Consider the following 21,733-nt stretch of genomic DNA (forward strand, 5'->3'; position numbering starts at 1 on the left):
CTGACTTGTGAAATCCAGCATTGTTGTCCAGACCCCTACTTGGCATCTCTGCTTGTGTGTCTAGTGGTCTTTCACGTGTAACACAGCCGAAAAGAACTCTTGCTTCTTCTCCTTGAATCTGCCCTTCCCCAGGGCGTCCCTATGTGGTAAGCAGCATTCCCATTCACTCAACGGCTCAAGCCCCTAACCCAGGAGTTTTCCTTGATGACTCTTTCCTGCAGTGCTCCCAAGCCCATCAATAAATCGTGTCCACTCTACACCCAAGCAATTCTCAAATCTGTCCACATCTGCAATAGACCCTCTGCCCCTTATCCTGCTGGCACCATCCTAGCTCAAGCCACGAGGCTCTCTCACCTGGACAGGGGTCTCCTAAATTGAGCTTCCATTCTTCTCCCACCCCTCTCTTCCATCCCTCACCCCAACTCTGGGACATGGTCGGCTAACCCAAGTCATCTTTAAAAAACTGTAAAGTAGGAATCTTGATGTTCCTCCCCTGCTTCAAACCCAAGTTTAGAGTAAGAGCCCAATGCACTCTATCATTGCTTACGGAAATTGATTCTGCCTAGCCCTCTGAGCACATCTTCACTGCCCCCACCCCCGCTCCCCGCCCCCCGCATTCCGTCTGCACTCTACCCAATGCCCTTCCTTCTCTTCTGAAACATTCCAAGCTCAGGGCCACCTTAGAGCCATGACAGCAGCCACTACCTGTCTGTGAACGCTTGCTCTCCAACCACTCAGTGGAAAGGAGTCACTTCTAGCCCAGCACACTGTTTCCATTCTCATGCCTCGAACTGCCGCCATCGGATAATTATCTTCCTGACTTATTTGTTTGTTTATCATCTGGTCCCCTAGTGGGCAGAGCTCTGGCTCCTAGCGTCTCCATCAGTGCTGTACCCAGCACCTCCACCACCACCTGGTGGACAGTGGTGCTCGACAAGTATTCCTTAAATAGATGAGCGGCTGCCTTTCTGGGTTTTATTATCATTACTTCACAGGCTCCTGTGACTCTCTGGAAACATCAGGTGAGAGCTGGAGATCCAGCACCAACTGAGATGGCTGCAGCTTCAGCAGATCCGAATTCTGAAACCAAGGCAGGCGTGCTAGTTATTAAATCAGGGCAGTGCCCAACAGGACATCAATCACAGCTCTGAGTTCATATCAAGCTTAAGACGACAGCCATCTAAGCATAGATTCTACCAGCAAATACCTAAACATTTAAAGTTATTGAAAATCAGAAGCTCGGGTCTCGATCTTCATGGAACATCCCAGCTGCTCCTCAATCTGAGGCCCTACGCTCAAGCTAGAGCTCGATCACAGCATTAACTCATTAAAGGATTGACACCAACACAAAAGGGCCACTGAATCTACTGGAAAGCCCTCAAATATGTGGCAGTTTTGTGGGCTCTGTGACTCTCTTCATGGTAACGGCTAAGAGGGAGCCAAATGTGGAAGCTCCGTCAGTCTCTGGGACACTGTCCCAAGGCATCCTTGCATGGAGCCAGCATATCTTGGCATGGCCACCAAGTTGAATTCTCAGACATGTGGGAAACTGGAGATGAAGGAGGTTGCCTGCTGCCTTTCCCCAGCTGCATCCTACTAAAAAAGAAGTGGGGAGCAGACCCCAAATTTAGCTATGACAGCCAAAATTAAGTGTGTAGAGCAGTTGAGTTCAGCCAAAACTCATAATGGTGGAAATAGGCAGTGCTCTGCCTCCTTCATGAAAGACTATCTGTTCATCAGTACCTTGTTTGGGTCCCTCCTCGAACAAGACTAATCCAGGACCTCCTGTCAAAGGGACCAGAGCAAAAATCTCCCAGTATAAATGGACTAACTCTCAGATGAGCTAAGGAAATAGGAAGAAATTCCCTTATTTCCCTCTCTCTTCAATTCTACTTACCTCATGTTTATTTTTCATCTTACATGAATTAATAACTCTTCTCTTTCTTCCAAGGTTGTAAAGCTTCCACTCAAGCTTTTATCTCATTTTTTTTCCATCTCCTTTTTGGATGTGGACCCATCTAGTACCCATCTCTCTTCACTACTATAAACCCCTCTTGCCCACTGACTTCTCACCTACAGAATAAAGCTTCCCCCCATCCTTTTTTTTTTTTTTTGAGGCAGAGTTTCGCTCTCTCACCCAGGCTGGAGTGCAGTGGCGCCATCTCGGCTCACAGCAACCTCTGCCTCCCAGGTTCAAGGGATTCTCCTGCCTCAGCCTCCCTAGTAGATGAGATCATGGGTGTGTGCCACCACACCTGGCTAATTTTTATATTTTTAGTGGAGATGGTGTTTTGCCATGTTGGCCAGGCTGGTCTTGAACTCCCGGCCTCAAAGAATCTGCCTGCCTTGGCCTCCCAAAGTGCTGGGATTTCAAGTGTGAGACACCACGCCTGGCCTCCCCCATCCTAAGCAAAGTATTTCCTTGACCCTTCCTCCCCTAGAAATTACTCCTTTGTCTGCCTTCATCACCAGACTCTGATGGGTAGTCTAAGCGGCGTGCCATATCATTCTTCTGCTTCCCAATCATTTCTCAAGCCTCATTTCACTCTCACTTCTACCACTTCACCCCCCTGACTTTATCTGTTATAAAGTCACAGTGATCTCTGATGCCCAGGCCCAACTGCTTTTTCCTAGTCCTCATTCAACACAGGTGAAGTTCAAATCCTTCACAGTCTGACTAATGCCTACCTGGCCTCTCTGATAATTAGCAACCTTGCATCTGATGAGATGGGGTACTCACTTATCTCGACAGACATAGGTATGATCAGGATTCTGAAATTCCAGGAAGCCCACGGCATATGGGTACTTATCACAATGTGGTATATGACTTCCCTGTGCACAGCCATCTCCCTCTGAAGCACAGACCAGGTTTGAATCCACCATGTAAACCTGATGCATAGCCTACACTTGGCATTAAGTTTAGAGACTATCATTAAACTGTTGACTGTCATTAAAAGAAAAACATATGCTACCGACCCCTAAAAAACTCAAGCTAGCTATGTGGGTAGATTTCCAAAGAATCTGGAGACACTCCTTCTAGGGAGATTTTTTAAAGGCGCATTTAGTTGATGCCTTAGCTAATAACTTTCTTAAATGAACAAATATTTTTTGAGCACCCACTTTTCTGGGCACTGTAGTATTAGCAGGTTTGCAGATTGGCATACCAGCTACAGCAGGAGCTGAGGTGGGAGATGGGAAAGTTAATCAGGCAGGAAGTAAGTCAGGTCTGAAGTGGGCTGCAGTGGCAAGGCCAATTCCTGAGGGTGCAGTCTGTCCCCTAAAAGCTCCTGCTTTCTGAGCTGCAGCAGGTCCTGCCCAGGGCATGCCCAGATGGGCTAAGCAACAGATGGACATTGGTGTGTTGGTGAGAGCACCAGGCTTCCCTTTGGCCTAGCCATTAACCCCTGATTCAATCCACCTATAACTGCTTCTTCTCAACCCCATTGCAAGGAAAGCGATGAGCAGGTGCTCAGACTTCTTTCTCATGCTGTATTTCCTTGATTCCAACTACCCTTGCTTCCAGGAGCATACCAGAGAGGTGGGCCACACATGCCTGAGTGGACTTCCAGAGCTGGCATCCATTGTCCCTCTCTCAGCCTGGCAGATAGGAAGGGCCAGCACCCAGGGATCTTGGAATGCACATGGCATCTTGGCAGCCACCTCTAACAGATGACCAACAAACAGCTTGCTTGGGCTGTAGGAAGTGACACAAACCTAATTGCACTTATTGGTTTCAACTACAACGCTCCTCCCACACCCAGCTTTTTTCTCCCTTCCCTGTTGCCATCAGATCTTGATCCCTAATATCATCACTTTATGCTTGTCTTGCCCGCGCATATGTTTGGGCTCTTTCTGCATCATCTGCTCTGCTGTCTAAAGACCTTTCCTTCCCCCAGGACTTATCTTCAGCAGACAAGAGCTCAGGAACCCAGAAGAGGAGAGGAAGAGGATATATTTCTCCTGCCTGACCATCTTTGGCCCCATCCATGCTCACCCCTAGAAAGACACTAAAGACCCTGTTTGTTAGAAAAAGAGGAGGAGAGGTGTTGAAGCCACAGCATGGGCTTTGCTGTCACCGCTGAGGGCTGCTAGAGAGAAAACATGGCTATCACTTGGCCTCAAAAGCTGCAGATTTAGATAATCTCACTAGCAATCTCTCCACCCCTTCAGATTTCCTGTTGCTATTCCCTTGAATTCCTTCCAGCTGGTTGACTTCTCTCCAGTTTGTGCCCCTCTCTTGCCTGGAGCCCAGATCAGTGGGTTGGCTGGAAATGCCTCTCTCTGAATTGTCTGTGGCCTTTTACAGCCAGCTTCAATCTCTACTGCCATGCCCCACCCGATGTGTTCCAAGGACGCCGCCTGCTTAAAGGTCAGAGCAAGAGGTCAGGATACATGGGTACTACCTCCCAACACTCACTCTGACCTTGAGAAAGTCATGGCATCACGCTTGGTTAACCCTCTGCAGGACATAGAGATTAGAGGCTTCATTCAGAATTCCATTAACATTTCTGGACTGTGCAGCTCAGAATCCCCAGCTCTAAAATGTGGCAAGGCTCTGGCCAGAAGAGCCCTTTGGGGAACAACATTATGTGAATGTTGGCAACATCTTGAAGTTACCTGAAAAAAGATAATGACCTCTGCATTCAACGATGTTGCATCTTTGGGTCTGAAGCAATAATGTTTCAGAAGGAGATAGCTTTCCACAGTCAGCTCTCTGTTACAAGATAGCTGTCCCTCAGGAGAATCCACTGGATACCTGCTTGGGGGAATCCACTGGATACCTGCAGTCCTCATCAGAGGTAGCAATGCAGTGACAGACATACTATCTCTGATGAGGGCTGCCACTGAGCCATCTCCCTTGTTCAGCTTAACCACCAAGAGTACCTAAATACTTGTGCTGTTTTTCATAATGGAAAAATAAAACAATCCAAGTTTTCAAACACAGGGGACTAGACAAATAAATCTGGTATGTCCATACAGTGGAGCATGACACAGTCATTAAAAGTCAAGCCATGACCCTCTGTTTATTAAGACTGTGGGGAATCTCATTCTCATATATGGACAGTCCCCCACTTAACGATGGTTCGACTTGGGACTTTTCAATTTCACTATGGTGTGAAATTATTCTGCTTTTCACTTTCAGTATGGTATTCCATAAATTACATGAGATATTCAGTACTTTATTATAAAGTAAGCTTTGTGTTACATGATTTTGCCCAACTGTAGGCTAATGTCAGTGTTCTGAGCACATTTAAGGTAGGCTAGTCTAAGCGATGATTGTTGGTAAGTTAAGTGTTATTAAGTGCATTTTCAACTTGTGATATTTTCAACTTATCATGGGTTTATCAGGACATAGCCTCATGGCAAATTGAGGAGCATCTGTATTACTCTTGGGGTACACATTGGTATCACCCCATATGGTCAATATATACAAAACAGATATACGAAATAGCTTATAGGGGTCATACGGCTTTATGTTAATATTATATTTAGGTTCAACCACATTTATTTAGTTTCAATATATTTAGGGTCAATCCATTTCCGTGATTTGTAAGAGCAAACTATTGTGAAGAAATTAAATAAATTTGAGTACATCAATATAACAGGATAGTATGGATCTCTAAAACAACAATGAGGGAGTTCTCTAAGAGCTCCAAGAAACTGGGGTGGGAAAGGGATTATCCTAAAAAGTGCACAATAGTATGTATGATACAGCTGCAGTTGTACAAAATAGAGAAAAATAAACAACATACATTTATATCTGTTTGTATATAATTTGCTTAGATATAATTCATAAGGACACTCAATAACAGAGGTTACTTATGTGGTAATGGTAGCGGTGCTAGGAACAACTTGCCAATGAGGAACAGGTGTAAAAAAGGGGAGTGCTCTCATTTTATAGACAGATAGATCAATCTGTAGCAGTAATTTGGATAAATAATGATAATACTTCAATAAAGTTTACATATATTATATATGTTTAGTTTATATATTATATATTTACTATGTATTATATATAAGCATCATTGAGTTCATATATGCAAACTTTATTTTACATATTTATTATATAACTTATTTTGTATATATATACAAACTTTATTGAGACATTATTTTACATACCATAAAATTAACCTATTTTAATGTAAAATTCAACAACTTTTAGTAAATCTACTGAATGGTAGAATCACCAGCATAAACCAGTTTTAAAACATTCATCACCCCAACAAGAACCCTGGGTCCATTTATAGTTAATCCCTGCTTCCAACCCCAGCCTTAGGCAGCCACTAATATAATTTCTGTCTCTCCGTATTTGCCTCTTCTTGACATTGCACACAAATGGCATCATAGAAAATGGGATGTGTTGTGTCCAGCTACTTAGCATGTTTCTTTGAGATTCATTCATGTTGTAGCATGTGTAAGTGCTTCATTCCTTTTTATTGCTGAGTAGTAATCCATTCTATGGTTACACCACATTTTCTTTCTCCATTCACCAGTCAATAAATATTGCGTTTTTCTGCTCTTGACCATTATGAAAAATGCTGCTATGAACATTTATGTGCAAGTTTGTGTGTGTGTATATGTGTGTATTTTTTAACCATGTGGTGAATATATCACTTCCACAAAAATTTTTAACATTGCAAAAGATCAGTTAAATTGCAAATGCAATCTTATTTTTAAAAAAAGGTAGCAAAGTAATGTGTATGTGCATGTGCACGTGGAATGATTTGATTCTGACAAATAAATAAGTACATAAAAAAGATTAGAAGGCAGAAAGCTGAAATGTTAACAGTGTTGTCTCTGGGTGATGGGATGGTGGATAATTTATGTGTTTGTGTGCTTTTCTGTATTTCACTGAATTTTCTACTGTGAATATAAATTACTTTTGTAATCAGAAAAAAGCACAATGTTATTAAAAGAAAAAAACTATCCTTCCTATTCAATTTCTCCAGGGTCTTTACCTTTCTGTGACAGAGAGATATTCTCACAATAGTCCACAAATTGGGAGCCGGGAAGGGGCAGCCCCTCTCTTTCCTTTATGATGCTGGTCACGGCATCCAGAAAGCTGCAGATCCCCAGTAAATACCAGTCAATTGTGGAGACCTCGAGATCAGTCTCTATGGCAATTGGGTGGGCCTGTAAGAGCATTGCCCCAGTGTGGAGACTGTCCAGCAGGAAGAACCTCCACAATTGTGTACCTCAGGCAGCCCAAGGTCACCAAAGGACCGTGGTGTTTATTTACCAGGCAGTGGAGTCAGGATTTCCAAGGCTTGAAGGCAGCTCTCTCTAAACAATGGAAACTTTAAAGTCTTAACTGATCATTTTGATTATGCCATTCTTTGAACTGCCATTTTTATTTAAACATCTGCAGATCAATATCATGATTCAGTATTTTTAAGAACTCCATTAGGCTGAGCAAGGTGGCTCATGCGTGTAATCCCAGCACTTTGGGAGGCCGAGGCAGGTGGATCACTTGAGATCAGGAGTTTGAGACCAGCCTGGCCAACGTGGTGAAACCCCATCTCTACTAAAAATACAAAAATCTGCCAGGTGTGGTGGCGGGCACCTGTAATCCCAGCTACTCGGGAGGCTGAGGCATGAGAATCACTTAAGCCCAGGAGGTGGAAGTTGCAGTGAGCCGAGATCACACCACTGCATTCCAGCCTGGATGATAGAGCAAAACTGTCTCAAACAAACAAACAAACAAACAAACAAAAAACTCCACTTGGGAACTAGGTGTCTTTCCTCTATGTTTACCTCTCCCATAATTTCATCATATTGCTTCATAATTACTCACTTATCTATACCAGGCCTATTCCTTACATTTGAAGGACTTGGGACAAGGGAATAATTAGAAGCACACACACATGTCTAAAATTTGGAAGTTATAAATCAAGCTAACACACTAATAAATAAGGCATGTCTTATCCTCCTGCCCTGCGAAATTGATCTTCAGGATGACCTGAAGGACCAGGTGACTTCCGATGTCTCTGGTTCCTCAGATTTGCGAGTGGAGACACATGGTGCTAAGGAGTTGGCCCCTGGCCTGTTCCCTTCTCTTCCACCCCCATCTTCCATCCCACAGTGAAAGGGGTCTCGCGTACATATGTGTGCACACTGAGCCTGCAACTCCATCTTCCTCTAACCGTCCCACCCTCACGCTCTCGATGTTCCCATTGCCCCCACACAGTAATCCTTTGGCCAACTCTTAGGCTTAGCAGGTACACGTACCTGCAGCGTAGCCCACCCTTAGAACAGATGAATGAAGAGACCCGCATGTGTCCTGGAGGCAAGCTGAGAGCTGTTTGGGTAAGGAATTCTGGTTTAGGAAATGAAACATTGTCTAGAAGGGAGGTGGGGTGCAGGCTCCAGATGGTCCCTTCTCATGGCCCTAGGACTTTTGGCAGCTAAAGGAGGGCCCCAAAAAGTGGGGAGGTCCCCTCTTACCCAAGACTAGTGAATACTGGACTGTATTGTCTCTAGACTGGGGTTTCTCAACGTTAATACTGTTAGCATTTGGGGCTGGATCATTCTTTCTTGTGGGGAGCTGTCAGAAGCACCCACCCTCAGTTGTCACAACCAAAAATGTCTCCACACATGTCCCTTAGGGGACAAGATCACCCCCAATTGAAAACCAGTGCAGGAGACAATAAAGCTCTTGATGACAGGAAATACAACTGACTCACTTAGTAGCAGAGTGTGTGGCACTGAGTGGATGCCCCAAATATGTTTGAAGAATGAGTCAATTAAGCAACATTTGCTCATGATCTCAGAGGTATTCCTTGAAAGACCCTATTCCAGTGGGTTTGTGAAACAATCCCACAGAAGGGCAGTTCTTGCTCCCTGGGGTATAAATGATGAACAGGAAGAGGCATGAACACTGTCACCCACTTAGGACCTCATGATGAGACAGGTCCCTCTGCTGGGTGGTGTGCTGGGTGCTATACAGAGTTAACCTAAGGAAGCTCCCTAGACATTAAAGCATTTCATAGTCCAATCTTCCTATACTGAAGCTGCCCAGCTTAGGAGAAAGAGGAAGGAGGTGCCAGAGTGTCTAAACTTAAATAGGCACTCCCATAGGTCCTGGCTAGAGCACTGCGAGCCTCACATGTTCCTTAAACAAGTCCAAATGTGATGTACAATGAGAGCTACAGTGCAATGAAGGGATGCCCAACCAGCAAGGTGCTGCTTTTAAATTCTCTCATCCCATGCCATTCATGCCTCCTGCTCTCACCAATGGGATTTTGTAAATCCTGTTCGTGCTGAGTCTCTTCAATCAACCAATAATGTTTACTGTGACATCAAGCCCATGTTCTTCTCCAGAGCAAGCAAACAGCCCCCACTCTGTTTTCTTATAATAGGTGAAGTCTTTCTTGTATATTTTCCACATTCCTAGCAACTGAACATGCATGGTTGTATCCAGTTTGCTTTAAGTCAACACCCATGGGGCAGTCAGTGATGTCTGAGTAAAGAAATGGAATTCTGATGGACTTCTACACTTGGTTCAAAGTGCATGACTGGTAGATTTCCCTGGCTCCAAAGGGACTCAGGTTTGATTTCAGAATCTGCTTGTGCCTGTTTTCCTAGAACAGCAGGTCTCAAAATGGTCCAAAGGTCCCTGGTGGGCTCAAGACCCTTTCAGGAGATTCATGTGTCAAAACTATTTTCCCAGCAATAGTAAGATAGTGTATGCCTTTTTTACTCTCGTGTCTCGCAGGTATTATTCATGAAGTTGTCCAGTGGTTTCCAGACATGTGATGATGTCATCACCCTGACAGCTACATGGAATGTGTGTGTATACTTGAGCTTTTAAATTATACTCAGTTTTAATTTCAAATGCAGTGAATATGATGGATATAACCCACAGAAACAAACATCATTTGGGGTTTCTATGACTTTTAAGTGAAAAGAAGTCCCAAGACCAAAAACTTTGAGAACCACTGCCCTAGAGCAATGGTGCTAGCCTAACTTCTACATCACAGCAAGTAGGGAGTGGAGGCAAAACACTTCAAAGACTTCTGGGAGGTAGAGTAAGTTAGTGAGGGTAAAAATATGTACACGTTCAGAGTTTTATAACAGGAGTGTCACTGTGACATTTTAACTGCAAAATGTTCTCCAGGTTCTTCAAGGTAGAAAAAAAAAAAACAGGTCTAGGAAAGAAACGAAAGTATTGATATCTTCAACAAAAGCAACACCTCCTAAATACAATATTGCTTGTTTGGAGCTCTACTGATGATCTAATTTGCAGTTTGACTAGCCTCACCTCACCACCCCTAAACTGACCAAAAGTTGACTCCATGTGTTTGCATCTCCCAGAGTATTGTCAAGGGTATGCAAAAACAATTAGGAGAATGACTAAGAGCGTGTTTGTACCATGTGTAGAGATGGAAGAGAGAGCATGTGAAGCTTGTGATTCTAACTGCAATTTGGGGATTATTGGTGAATTTCAATTACCCATGCTATAGAATCAGGATACGATTATCAACATGAAGCATTCATTTTATCACTGACCAAAATAAACAGATGAAAGAACTCATTCCCCCCAGCTTTACCACCAATCCTTCAATCAGTTTTATTTAACCTTTTAACATTTCTTTACTTCTTTTATCTCCTCACATAACATAGATGCTATCCCCCCACCCCCTGCCAGGTACCAAGGTATTTTGAACACAATGGAATTATCCTTCCTATGCCCAGCATACTCAGAAGAGGCATAGGACAATTGCCTTCATCTTTCAGAGGGAACGAATGAGAGATGAAATTCACCTTCCCAGATTGACATGGCCAATTGGTGCCCAGGCCCAAACGGAGATGCTTCCCACCCATATCAGAGCAGGGGTCTTCCGAATCCCTGCTTGAAGAGGCACAGGCTGGAAACACCCACAGGGGTGGAAACAGTTACTGAAGCATGTGCCAGAGTCCCTTTAAGGGAAAGAGATAACTCCTGCTTTGTGCAAATGTCATTTCCAGAAATTGCGTCCCCCAACTCATATATTGAAGGACATGAATTTTCTTGATTAAAATAATGATAATAGCAATAATAATAAGAATAGATAGATACATAGCTCAAGTAGAGCTCAACAGCATGTGACTAATGAGAAAAGTTTTACCAGTTCAAGGCTGGGGCAGCTAAATAATGGCCATAAACTATCATGTGAAGCCAGGCTACTTCTCTACAGCCTGCTTACATCTTCTGTGCTATAAATAATTCAGAGTTTTCTTTTTTCTTAAATATCACAAAACCAAGTCAGAATCTTTATGTGAAGGATTCTGCTGTGTCCCTCTCTCCCTCCTCCTCTCCCTCCCTAGCCAGCCCAGGCAACTCCCTGGAGAATGACCCCTCAAGCTTTAACATTTATACTTTGACATTTCAGACTATTTGTTAGGCAGAGCTGCCTTCTTGAGATCAAAGTCAGAAAATCTTGCCGAGAACTCCCGCTTGGCCTTGTCCAGCTGTGACAGAGAGGGTCTATTAACCCCCAAGCATCTGCTTCCATCCTCATCCAGAGAAATCCACTGATCCTCACCCAAAGGGGCAGCCATCTCTCTCACTCAGTTTGCCTTATACACAACATATTCAGAGAGAGAGAAGGACCAGGAACCAAGAGATGTCCTCCACTAAGAGACAACAGTGACTCATGGGGACATGGTATTTGGGGCATCTGTCCAGGCAGGGTCTTTTACATGAGGATCAGCAAACTCTACTAGCTACTCAGAGACAAATATGGAACAAGGAAAGGTAACTTACCCCATGTCATTTTGCTAGTGGTAGAGTTGAGACTGGGATCCGGGTCTTCATTGCTGTATGCTACCACTAGATGATGTCACCTCCACCAGCCTGGGCGGATGGCCAGGTTTAATGCTGAAGTCTCAAGCTCTTATGTGAAATGACTTACCATTCTCTTCTGAGATATCACAGCGAAGGTTTCCTGATCTTCACAAGAGTGTCTATCCATCAGCAACCAGAATTTTTTCTGACTCTATGTAGAAGGCAGAAGTGAGGGCTGAGCCTAGAGCTGGGTAGCGTGCTGGGTGTGGTGGTTTCTTGATATAAGAAGTGGGTGGTTGACGAACACATCCTGCTTGATTCTTCTTTAAAAGCTGCTGATCACACTATAACCCAGTGTTTTCTAACATGTGTGTGCTGAGTCTATTAATAGATGTTAAATGAAGAATGTTTTGTGTTTAATTAGAATTGGAAAGAGGTAGAATAAGGTTTGTTTACAGCAGGACTTCTTGGAGCCTTTGATATCCTAATGCAAACTGTGAAACTCTAAGAGCTGGCCATATTGCGCAACATTCTCCAAAGTTCTCTGATGGATCCTTGGCATATCATGAGACTAAGGGGAAACACTGCTGCAATCAATAAAAAGGGGAGCACTTGATCTTTACAACATCATTTGTCTAGTAACTGGAGGAAGAGAAAAAGATTTTTCTGCAAGTTGGGGATTTCAAATTAAGGGAGAACCATATTGCAGGCCCTGAAGCTCTGCCCAGAAAACAGACCAATTTATGCAGGATAACAGTTGGTCAAGTGATTGACCCAATAAAATTATTAAGATGGCCAAAGACACCATCCTGAAAATGCACAGTGGGGTTATTCTGGTCTTCTTAACGACTAGGTTGGCCATTTGGTATCAGAGGTACTGTGCAGCGATCTCCTGTTATGGTAGCAAGAAATGCCAAATTGACAGCCATAAAGATTGAATGATTCTGTGAGTCATTTAAACTTGAACTTAGAATTTAAATTCTCCCAAGAAGGACATTCTCAGAATATGTTCTATATTGGTGGTGCCTCCCCTGCTGCCCACTGACAGTGGGAGGGAACAGACTCAAGTTCTCCCTGGCCAGCTCTATATCTGGCTCCCTCTGAAGCAAAAGGCCTTAGTGAGGAGCTATGGTCGCTGGTTGGAGGCAACCAGAGAGCATCACAGATCCTGGCTGTGCCCTCCTGGCCAGGGTGAGCTGTCAGGAACTAGCAGTCTTGACAGAAGTTGTTTGAGATTTACTCTCATGTTCTCTGCCATGTGAATTTTCTTTCAGAATTAATAGCAAGAGCATCCAGAGATTCTGACAGAATATAATTAATAGGCTAGATTTAGTTAGTATCTAGCCAGTACTCTGGAATGTTCCTTCTGTCACCCTTGCCTTGACTTTGGCAGCAAGAGGGCAGAGCTTGGAGACTGCTTGTCTGACCCAGTGCTGAGAAAGACTGGAAATTAGCCTTTGTAGGTGCACGTGTCCCCTGTGTCACAGAGGCTAAACCCTTTCAGCTTAAAACTAGAGGACCCTCCATGTCATGAGCTCCCGACACGCTCGAGAACCTAGCTGTGAGAGGTAAATATTTCCCTAGGCCTGTGCAGCTGCTAAGGACCATGTCACAGGCTCTGTAGACCTGCCACATCCCTAGAAGAGCACATGTGCTCCCCACAGCTCCACACCCTCTCTTTTTATGAGAAGTGCATTTTTGAAGGTCAGGATTTCATGACTTTTGACCAAAGGCTATTGCAAGCCTTGCAGAGCAAAGAATACCACAATGTGATTTTTAAACGACATTACGAGGTCCCAAACAGACTGAAGGTAGTGTGAGCTTTGGAGTGAGAAAGTAAGTGGTCTATCAGAACTCTGTAACAGAGGTATCACCAGGCCATATTAGACAGCAGTGAAGTCACTTTCCCCTTTACCAAGGCTAAGTCCTTGTCCTTCTCACTGCAGAATGAACTTGAGGGCAAGGGAGGGGAGAATGTGTCTTTTTCAGGGAAATAGGCCACTTGCTCCAGTGAGGTCTCCAAAGGCAGAGCTAGGCTTCATTGAGCTGCCATGGTAACAGCACACAGGTGGCAGAAACTGAGGCAAAGACAGCCATGAAGACAAGCTGGTCATCACTGCAATCCACAAAGGCTTCCAGCATTACTTACCAAAGCCAGGTTTGGTAGTGTTTTCTGAGGTGACATGATGTTCTGTCCCTCAAACTTGGAAGAAGGCAAAAGTCAGGGACTGCCATACTGAAACGATGCCTTTGGGCAGCCTCACTCCTTGCTCTGCAAACCCTCTCCATAGCTGAGCAGGGGATTTTGACCACCCCTCCAAACTCAGACATTACTTGACATTACTCTTAGGTTGTGAAGTGAGAACTGCTCGAGGGTTTTGGCTCTCAGAAAAGCCAAGCTCCATTCTTCTTGACTTATGCCAAAGGCCCCAGTCTCCACCCATAGGTAAATCAAAGTCAGGTTCATCTATTTAAAAGAGGCTTTGAGAGGATCCTTTTGGCAGAGGGTCATGAGAAAATACCATGATCCTGAGAAAGCCAGGTGCCCATCTGGTCCCATGTGGAAGGCTCATGTATCTTGGTTTGAAAGTCCCACCAGAGCCCTCAGCTAAGATTTCTCTACAGCTCAGTTCTCTGGGTAACTTGCAACCCTGCCATTTTCCTCTACCTCAGAGTTCCAAGTTCTTTCCCAGATACAACCCACACAGACCTGGGCTGGAGGCCTTTGATACCAAATCTGAGCCACCAGTACCTTCTACGTCCCTGTGGGATCTGTGCTCCTCAGAAGTGCTCCTGTCTTTCTTGTTCCCTTCTCTCAAAGCAGAGCATGCCCCAGTCAAAGGTTTGCCTCTGATATCTTCCTTATTCCCCTCGTTTTTGTCATTCCTCACCATCCTGGCCCAGGAGCATACAGAACCTTTGAGCAATGCATTCACACCCACCCAGAAGTCAAGCATAATGAGGAGAGAAGATCTAGCTCTCTCAGGCACAAACACCCAGATATTTTGTGATAGAAGGAAAATGTGCCAAAATGAAAAGGGGCAAAAACGCAGAGGGGTGTTAGACCTTATCACCCGTGCAGAAATCTCTTCCCTTATCAAGATTTAATTTCAAGGGAAACTGGGGTCACTCTATGCAAGTTTTATCCACTGAGTAGGAGAAATTGGAACAAAAGTCCTACCCAAGAGGGCCTCAGATTCCTGATGGAATTTCAGAACCACCCAAAAAAGCAGACAAGGGACTTATCTCTTGCCAGCACGTCTCCTTCAACTCACTTTTGGGTTCAAGTAGGGTTGAAGAAGGAGTCTTATTTAGCTCTGGAAATATACTGTCAGATCTAGGCTGAGGTTTTCTTGGGAGGTGGGAAGTATAGGGGGTGGTAACAGTAGGATTTCTAAAGGCAAAATGCAGAACCAGAGCTATCCAAGGAATCTGGAGACTGCAAGCAGTTTCGCCCACATCAGCCAGCATTAAAGACTGGCAATGTGGTGGGTGGGGGAGAGCTGGGAGAGAGGAGGAGGAGAGCTCCAGGCCCGTGCTGAACAGTCCAGATGGAAGCCAGACTCCCCATTGTTCTCCACCTTCCTCCCGTCTCCGCTGTCATGCTTAAGAGTTTTCTCTGGGCCCTTCACAGAGAAGACTCCAAGCAGCCAGCATCACCCCTCTCCCCCTCCCTGTCTCTCCCTCCCTGCCACCTTCATTTTGCTCTTGCTTTCAGAGTCACGCTGGCAGCAATGTGCGACTCTAGCCAGAGCACAGGAGTCAGTAAACCCTGAAGGAACAAAGGCTCCAGCTCTTTGCCTAATCCATGTCTGGCTCCGTGCAGAAAGCTACACAACAATGAAGTCGTCCTGCATTGATCTGCCCGCTCCTGAGCTTTCCCGCGGCATCCAACCCTCCCTTGCTGCCTCACCATTGTATCTGAGATGCTTGATCCTTTGCTCATGCCTGGGCTTGACCTGAGGGAACTGGGACGAGCCAGGGGATGTGTCACAGCCCAGTGCTGTGCTGCGGTCACACCTGTGGCTGGGGAGGTGGAGGTGAGGATGTGGCTGCTGGGAGCTTGGCTGCAGAAAGGGATTCCCACACAAAAGAAGAGACAGAGGTGGCTAGAGGTCAGATTCTTGACTTCCAAATTGAGCCTGATTTGTGTTTGGTCTTTTTAGGGTGAGCATTGCATGGCTGAGCTTGGACATATCAGGAGGTCTTTGAGGTGCGTTGAAGAAAGGTTAAGTGACAGTGGGTAGTCAGACAAGGCCCTTTCTTCTACTACCTTCCTGTCTGAAGCTGCTCACCCTTGCCCAGACCTGGGCAGCCTAACCTGATATCCTAAGGATCAGGTTGGTCTCATCCTTTCTTCTACCACCTTCCTATCTGAAGCTTCTCACCCTTGCCCAGACCTGGGCAGCCTAACTGCTATCCTAAGGATCAGGTTGGTCTCATCCAACAAGTCCTCCCCAATATCAAAAAGTCCATCATTGCTTGGGAATCTGACCAACTGTAAGACATGTGATTAATCTCAGATCTAAGCCCAACCATGCTTTCATACACCCCCAAGTCACTAAATGTTACAATGAGAGGAAAGAACGTTGCAGATGTTCTTTTCCAGTCTTTAAAATCACCCTGTCCCAAAAGTTCCAGAAGGAAGTCAGGGATGGTGCTCATCCCTGAAGACCCCTGAAAGACTTCTCTGTCTTAGGAGTGGAGTGGGGTTGAGGGGGGAGCACCTAGGTGGTGTTTCACAATCATAGCCTTCCAGGAGCAGAAGATGTGCTACTTTAGGGGGCTGCAGAGTGGCCAAAAGCATTTTGAGGTGTCAGGCAGTCCCCCTGTCAGTCCTGGTTCTGCCAGTTTCAAGCTGTGGAAACCTGAGCTAGTTATTCAATCTTTCTGAGCTTCAGCTTCCTTGTTGGTAAAATCTGACTGGTTCTGAGTAAGTGCTTCATAAGATACATAGAATTATTACTATTAATGCCCCACTGTAAACCCATTCTTGGGAAGTTGGCAACCAGTTCCAGGACCTCATCATGTAATGCTAGTAAAAAAGTCCAGCCTCTCCAGGGCATGTCCCTGGAATGTGTTAGATCGAATTTCACCTTGTTTCTACAAGATCTTATTGGTACAGTTGAGTTTCTCATTCTCTGAGCTTCAGAACCAGCACCTGTCAACCAAGTCTCTAGAATGAAGATCCAGGGAGCGCCTGGCAAGCACCCTGGGTTCGTGAACTGAGTCAGCTGTCAATCTGTGCAGCAAAATCCCGCAGGATCAAAATGTAAGCTTAAGGTCTGACAAAGCTACTGTGAAATCCTGTTGGTGACATTCGAATGCAGGAGGTCAGGGAGCTGCAGGACTGGCTGATTCCCTGAGCCACCCTAAGCTGAGGCCAGTCCAAACTGGCATCTTTCTGGGCTGAGTTCAGCTCTCCGCATCTGCCCTATACCAGCTCTGACTTCCCTAGAGGCACCAACCCTGGGGTAAATGCCATGAGACTTCAACACCTAGCAGTAAAACATGGAAAACGGAGGCCTAGACTCCAATCGCAGCTGGTTCCTCATTCTGCCCAGCAACCTTTCCATAGATCCCCATAGTCATCCATAGTCTCTTCCCCGTCAATTCAGATGTTCCAACTCTCCTTGGGTCTTCTCACTAGCAGCACAAGGCCTTGCCTCATTCTTTATAGGCAAAATGGAAGCCACCAGACAAGAACTCCCTCACTTCCTTGCCCTATCACCTTGAAAAGACATTCCACATCCTTTCCTCTTTTTGCCTCCTGCTCTATGGGAAGAGCACTCCCTCCATGAGGCCAATGCTATCCCTTCCTCCTGAGCTGTGGATACTTTTCCTTCCCATATTCTCAGGGGCCATTTTTATCTATTATCTCTTCTCCCATACACTGATAGGCTCCAAGCATCAGAACAAAAGAAAGCTCAAATCTCTCCTATATTAAAAATGAAAGTTTTCCCTCGAACCAGTGCATGTCCTCATGGTCCCCAGGACAGCCTCAACCCTTCAGGCATCCCTGTTCCAACTCTTTCTCCTTGGAACCCTTAAGAAGAGATAAATGCAGAGCTTGGTCTACCCCTCACCCAGGCCACTCTAGAGAGCAGGAGCTTCCATTTGGCATAAGGGGGTCTCAAACCAAACTAGACTTAAATAGAAGATAAAGCAACTGAGGATATATAGAAAAGCACCAACCTAGCCTGATCAACTTCCTGTCAGACTGGAACATGAGCTCTTCCACATTACTTTACTTGTCTCATCTCTACTTCCTCAATGACTGAGCTCCATCAGGGATTACTGGGGCCCAGCGAAGCATTCAGATCCACCCAGGAGCCTTTTCCCGGCCCGCATTCTCCACTCTTGCTCCATCTCTCCTGCATACAGGGCCTCACGGTGTCCTCTCCTCCTGAAAGGAAGAGGGCAAGTTACAGGGAGCATTTCAACTCTTCTAGCTGTGTCAGTGCCAGGGTCCAAGGGTGCACAGATGTGCCAGTTCATCTAAGCATTTTACTCTTTGGCCTCTCCCTCCTGGCAGCCCAATTGAAACTCGCCATGAGAGTGTGGCTCACCTGAGTGTGTGCATGAAAGGGAGTGTGTCTCTGAATGACAAGTATGTTGACCTGTACGCCCAAAGCCCCATCTTTCCTTGGGCAAGGTCACTTTCCCAACATCCACAGGGAACATACAAAACCACTCCAGCCTAGGGACAGCCCCACTGGCTTTGCTGGTGCACCAAAGATAAAGGATCCCCAACCCCACTCTCAGACCCCCATATATCAGCTCTCAAGAGAAGATTTCTGTGAGCCTTGGCTGCTCAGACAACAGAACATTCCCCAGCTACCAAAGGAGTGAGGGTCTCAGTGGCCTGAGTAGTGTCTGTAGAAGTCAGGTTTGAATCTTGCTTTCACCTCTCACACTGTGTGACCCTGGATGAACCATTCAACCTCTCTGAGCCTCTAATTCTTTCTCAATACGATGAAAAAGCACTTTACTGTATGAGCCTAAGCTATCTGGAAGACTCTCAATGAAAGCAACCAATGTAACAGATTGTGAACACCTTTGTAAACAAAGAACTTAACTAAGAAACTTCTTTAAAAGAGTAACAGGAAAACAGGAAAAAATGCAGGTAACCTGGAATTTCTGTATTTTGAATGTTTTTGCAAAATTTCCAAATAAGAGGTCTGATTCAGTCATTTCATTAGAAAATAAAGTGTTTATTAAGAAACTATACACTGAACACTCCTATAAGTCTCTGTGGAAACACAACGCCCCATTGTCATAGCACAAGGTGAGGAAAATGGCAGAATAAAAGATGCTGGGATGGATGGAGCCTGGGAGGCTGGAAATGAGGTAATGATTTACAATAATTAAAAAACATCATCCTCAAGCTTACTCCTTAAAGCCACACTTGGGAGGAGGCCCTGGACCCAAAGCATCAGCAGGGCACAATGGGGAATAGCCTGACATGGAGCAATGGGGAGCAGGATGAGGAGAGCTGGAGGGGGCGAGATAAACACACACCTGGAGCCCTGGAGAGAACCTGAACTCCCAGGTGATACTCTGGAGGCTGCCCCAGATACTGGGCAAGAACTTGGAAAGCCTCATGTTTTTAAACCCCATGGAGGCATTTGCAGAATCGGGCTGGGATCCTGACATGAAGAACCACCATCCACAGGACCCAAGAAGTAAAACCCTTAAGTGGGAATCCAAACTCCCAGTTAAATTTGCCAAAGGCATAGACTCCATTCTCTACTAGTGTGCAACACCACCCCAAAACAATGGTGGGTTAAAACAACCACCTTTTCCCCCCACAAGCCCCCCACAGGATGCTCCCAGTTTCATGCTCTCCACCATTAGGTGGGCAGCCTATGCTGACTTCACACAATGGAGGCCCCATGGGCCAGTGGAGCTGGGAGCCAGAAGTCTACTCCACCAATGAGTCAGCAAATACGGGAGAGTTTCAGGCCCTACAAATGTGCCTTTCCTACTGAAGAAGGGAAAGTCACCCCCTTCCCTCTCCTCAGTGGATCAAGTTGAAAATGGGGGAAGCGAGCCCCCTCTTTGGGAGAGGGTGGCCATGGAGTAAGGCATGAGTCAAAGCAAGCAAAGTAAACACACATATTGACCAGAGAACAGGAGGACACTTCCATTGGTGCCATGAGAGGGGCTGGAGGAGGCCAAGTTTTACTTCTCTTCCCCTTCAGTTCATCTTGACCTTGAAATGCTGATTCCATTGGGTTCCAAAAGTTCTCAGAGTCAAGAATAAGTGGAAGTAGGGGAAGAGAGCCAATCCCGGGATCATGGGCTGGCAGGAAGGGCCTTTGTCCCTGATTCCCTTGGTCCCTTGTGGTCCTAGTAGGATGGCCAGTTCATGAATAAAACCTCCTGCAGCCAAAGCTTGTCGGAACTGCAGATCTAAGGGCCCAGGAAGAGCCTGGAGAAACTCTCCTCTGCAAGGAGTTTTCTAATATCACACTCATTGTGAGCCGTTCCAGAGAGAAGAGGAAGTAGGGGGCAAGTATGTCCCAAAAAAGGATGATTTTTCCACCGAAAATAAAAATAAAAATGTAAAGTGATTGGTTTCCATTCTTTCCTCTGAGACCTAACTTGGTGCCAATACTTGAGCCTGGCTCCCCCTCCTCTTACCGCGCCGTCTCCACCTCTGCTTAGGTGCTCTCTGTGACTCTTCCCCACTGGAGGTTGCAGGGCGACGAGGTCACTAAGAGGACAGCATGGTATCCTGGGAGAGCCAGGGAGACCCCACGCTTCCAAGCAGGGAAAGTGAGGCTGGAGCACGGCTGGACTTCATCAGGCTTTCTTGTGATGGTTAGGTTGTTTTTGTAAAGCAAGAGAATGGCTAGTGTATTTAAAAGATGCTCCTGGTGCACAGGTTTTTAATTCTCTTTATTGGCTCTAAAGATAGTGGCAGGAGCTGCCTCGTAGGCCGGGAAAAAAGGAGCACAGTGATGATTGGAGGGAAGGGGCAACCCTGCCAGTGGTGGATGGGGGAAAACACCCATCTGGTGGTGTTAAAGGGTGCCAGGGCACTGGTGGCTCATGCAGTTTCTACTTAGCATCCCTGGATCCAAAGAGAACAATGCCTAGAGCTTCCAACCTCTCAGAGGGCCCAGCCTACCAAGGTGACATCAAAACAAGGAGGCTTAAAAGGAGTTTTTAAAAGCCATGACGTCCTTTGCTGAAATAAACATTGACATCCTCAACATAGATGCCATGGTTAAGAGGCTTGGAATGTCCGGGAAGGCTTATTGGATTCAACATAATTTCTCTGAAACCTATAAAAAACAAAAAGAAAAAAAAAACAGAAAAAAGCAAAATAAAGTAAAAACCAAAACCCCCAAAGAAGATCAAAACTAGGAGGGGAAATAGAGAGGGAGCTTGAAAGGGGAAGAACTGTCAGCAAAAGGGAAGGATAGGAGGAGGGGATTAACTTAAAACCCTGCATGGTCAGAGAAAGTGGAAACACTCCATTTTGCTGCAGCCTCCACTGAACTGAGGAAGGGAAGGGAGCAAAACCTTTGGGGGCTTGGCCTTGGATTGTCATGGAAGAGGAGGAGAGGTCTCATCTAAGTGGGTCTCAGTCTATAAGCATCTTTCTGAAAGGAGGAGACCCTGATGATGAGCTGAGGGGTGTGTTGGAGAAGGGGTATGCACTGTAGGGTCACTTAGGGGCTAAGGGATGGGAGGAGAAGGCTATGCTTTCCCAGAACTGACGCTCTTTAAGGATACCAGAGGGGCATTTCTAATTCTAGGAGCTAAAATTACACAGACCACTTCTGACCACACCAGGAGGTGGGGGTGCTATACTCCCAAGCCTACAAGCTCTTTCTCATTGACCTTTTCGCCTCACACCACAGGTCTGTGGAAGGTTTAGAGAGTAACAGCTGATCTCTGAGCCTTGCCATCTTTCCAAATCTTACAGGGGAGGAAAATACCCTGGAGGAGTAA

The 21,733-nt window shown here is 45.6% G+C and overlaps 1 protein-coding gene across 12 annotated transcripts in view; it reads right to left on the reverse strand.

Annotated features, from left to right (window-relative positions):
• The window catches only part of NTRK3 (neurotrophic receptor tyrosine kinase 3), a 387,302-nt gene that overhangs the window by 83,293 nt on the left and 282,276 nt on the right, over positions 1 to 21,733 (reverse strand). For 4 of the 12 annotated variants that reach the window (XM_024925737.4, XM_063597140.1, XM_034939374.3 and 1 more), the window contains one exon: positions 18,961 to 21,060. The exons of the other annotated variants lie outside the window; for them this stretch is intronic. In XM_024925737.4, the coding sequence (XP_024781505.1) occupies positions 20,942 to 21,060 (119 nt within the window). In that variant the 3' untranslated portion in view covers positions 18,961 to 20,941. Of the gene's footprint in view, positions 1 to 18,960; positions 21,061 to 21,733 lie in introns of those variants that run through there. 12 annotated transcript variants of the gene reach the window in all.

This window comes from Pan paniscus, chromosome 16, assembly GCF_029289425.2.
Source record: "Pan paniscus chromosome 16, NHGRI_mPanPan1-v2.0_pri, whole genome shotgun sequence".
In the NCBI taxonomy this organism is placed as follows: domain Eukaryota; kingdom Metazoa; phylum Chordata; class Mammalia; order Primates; family Hominidae; genus Pan; species Pan paniscus.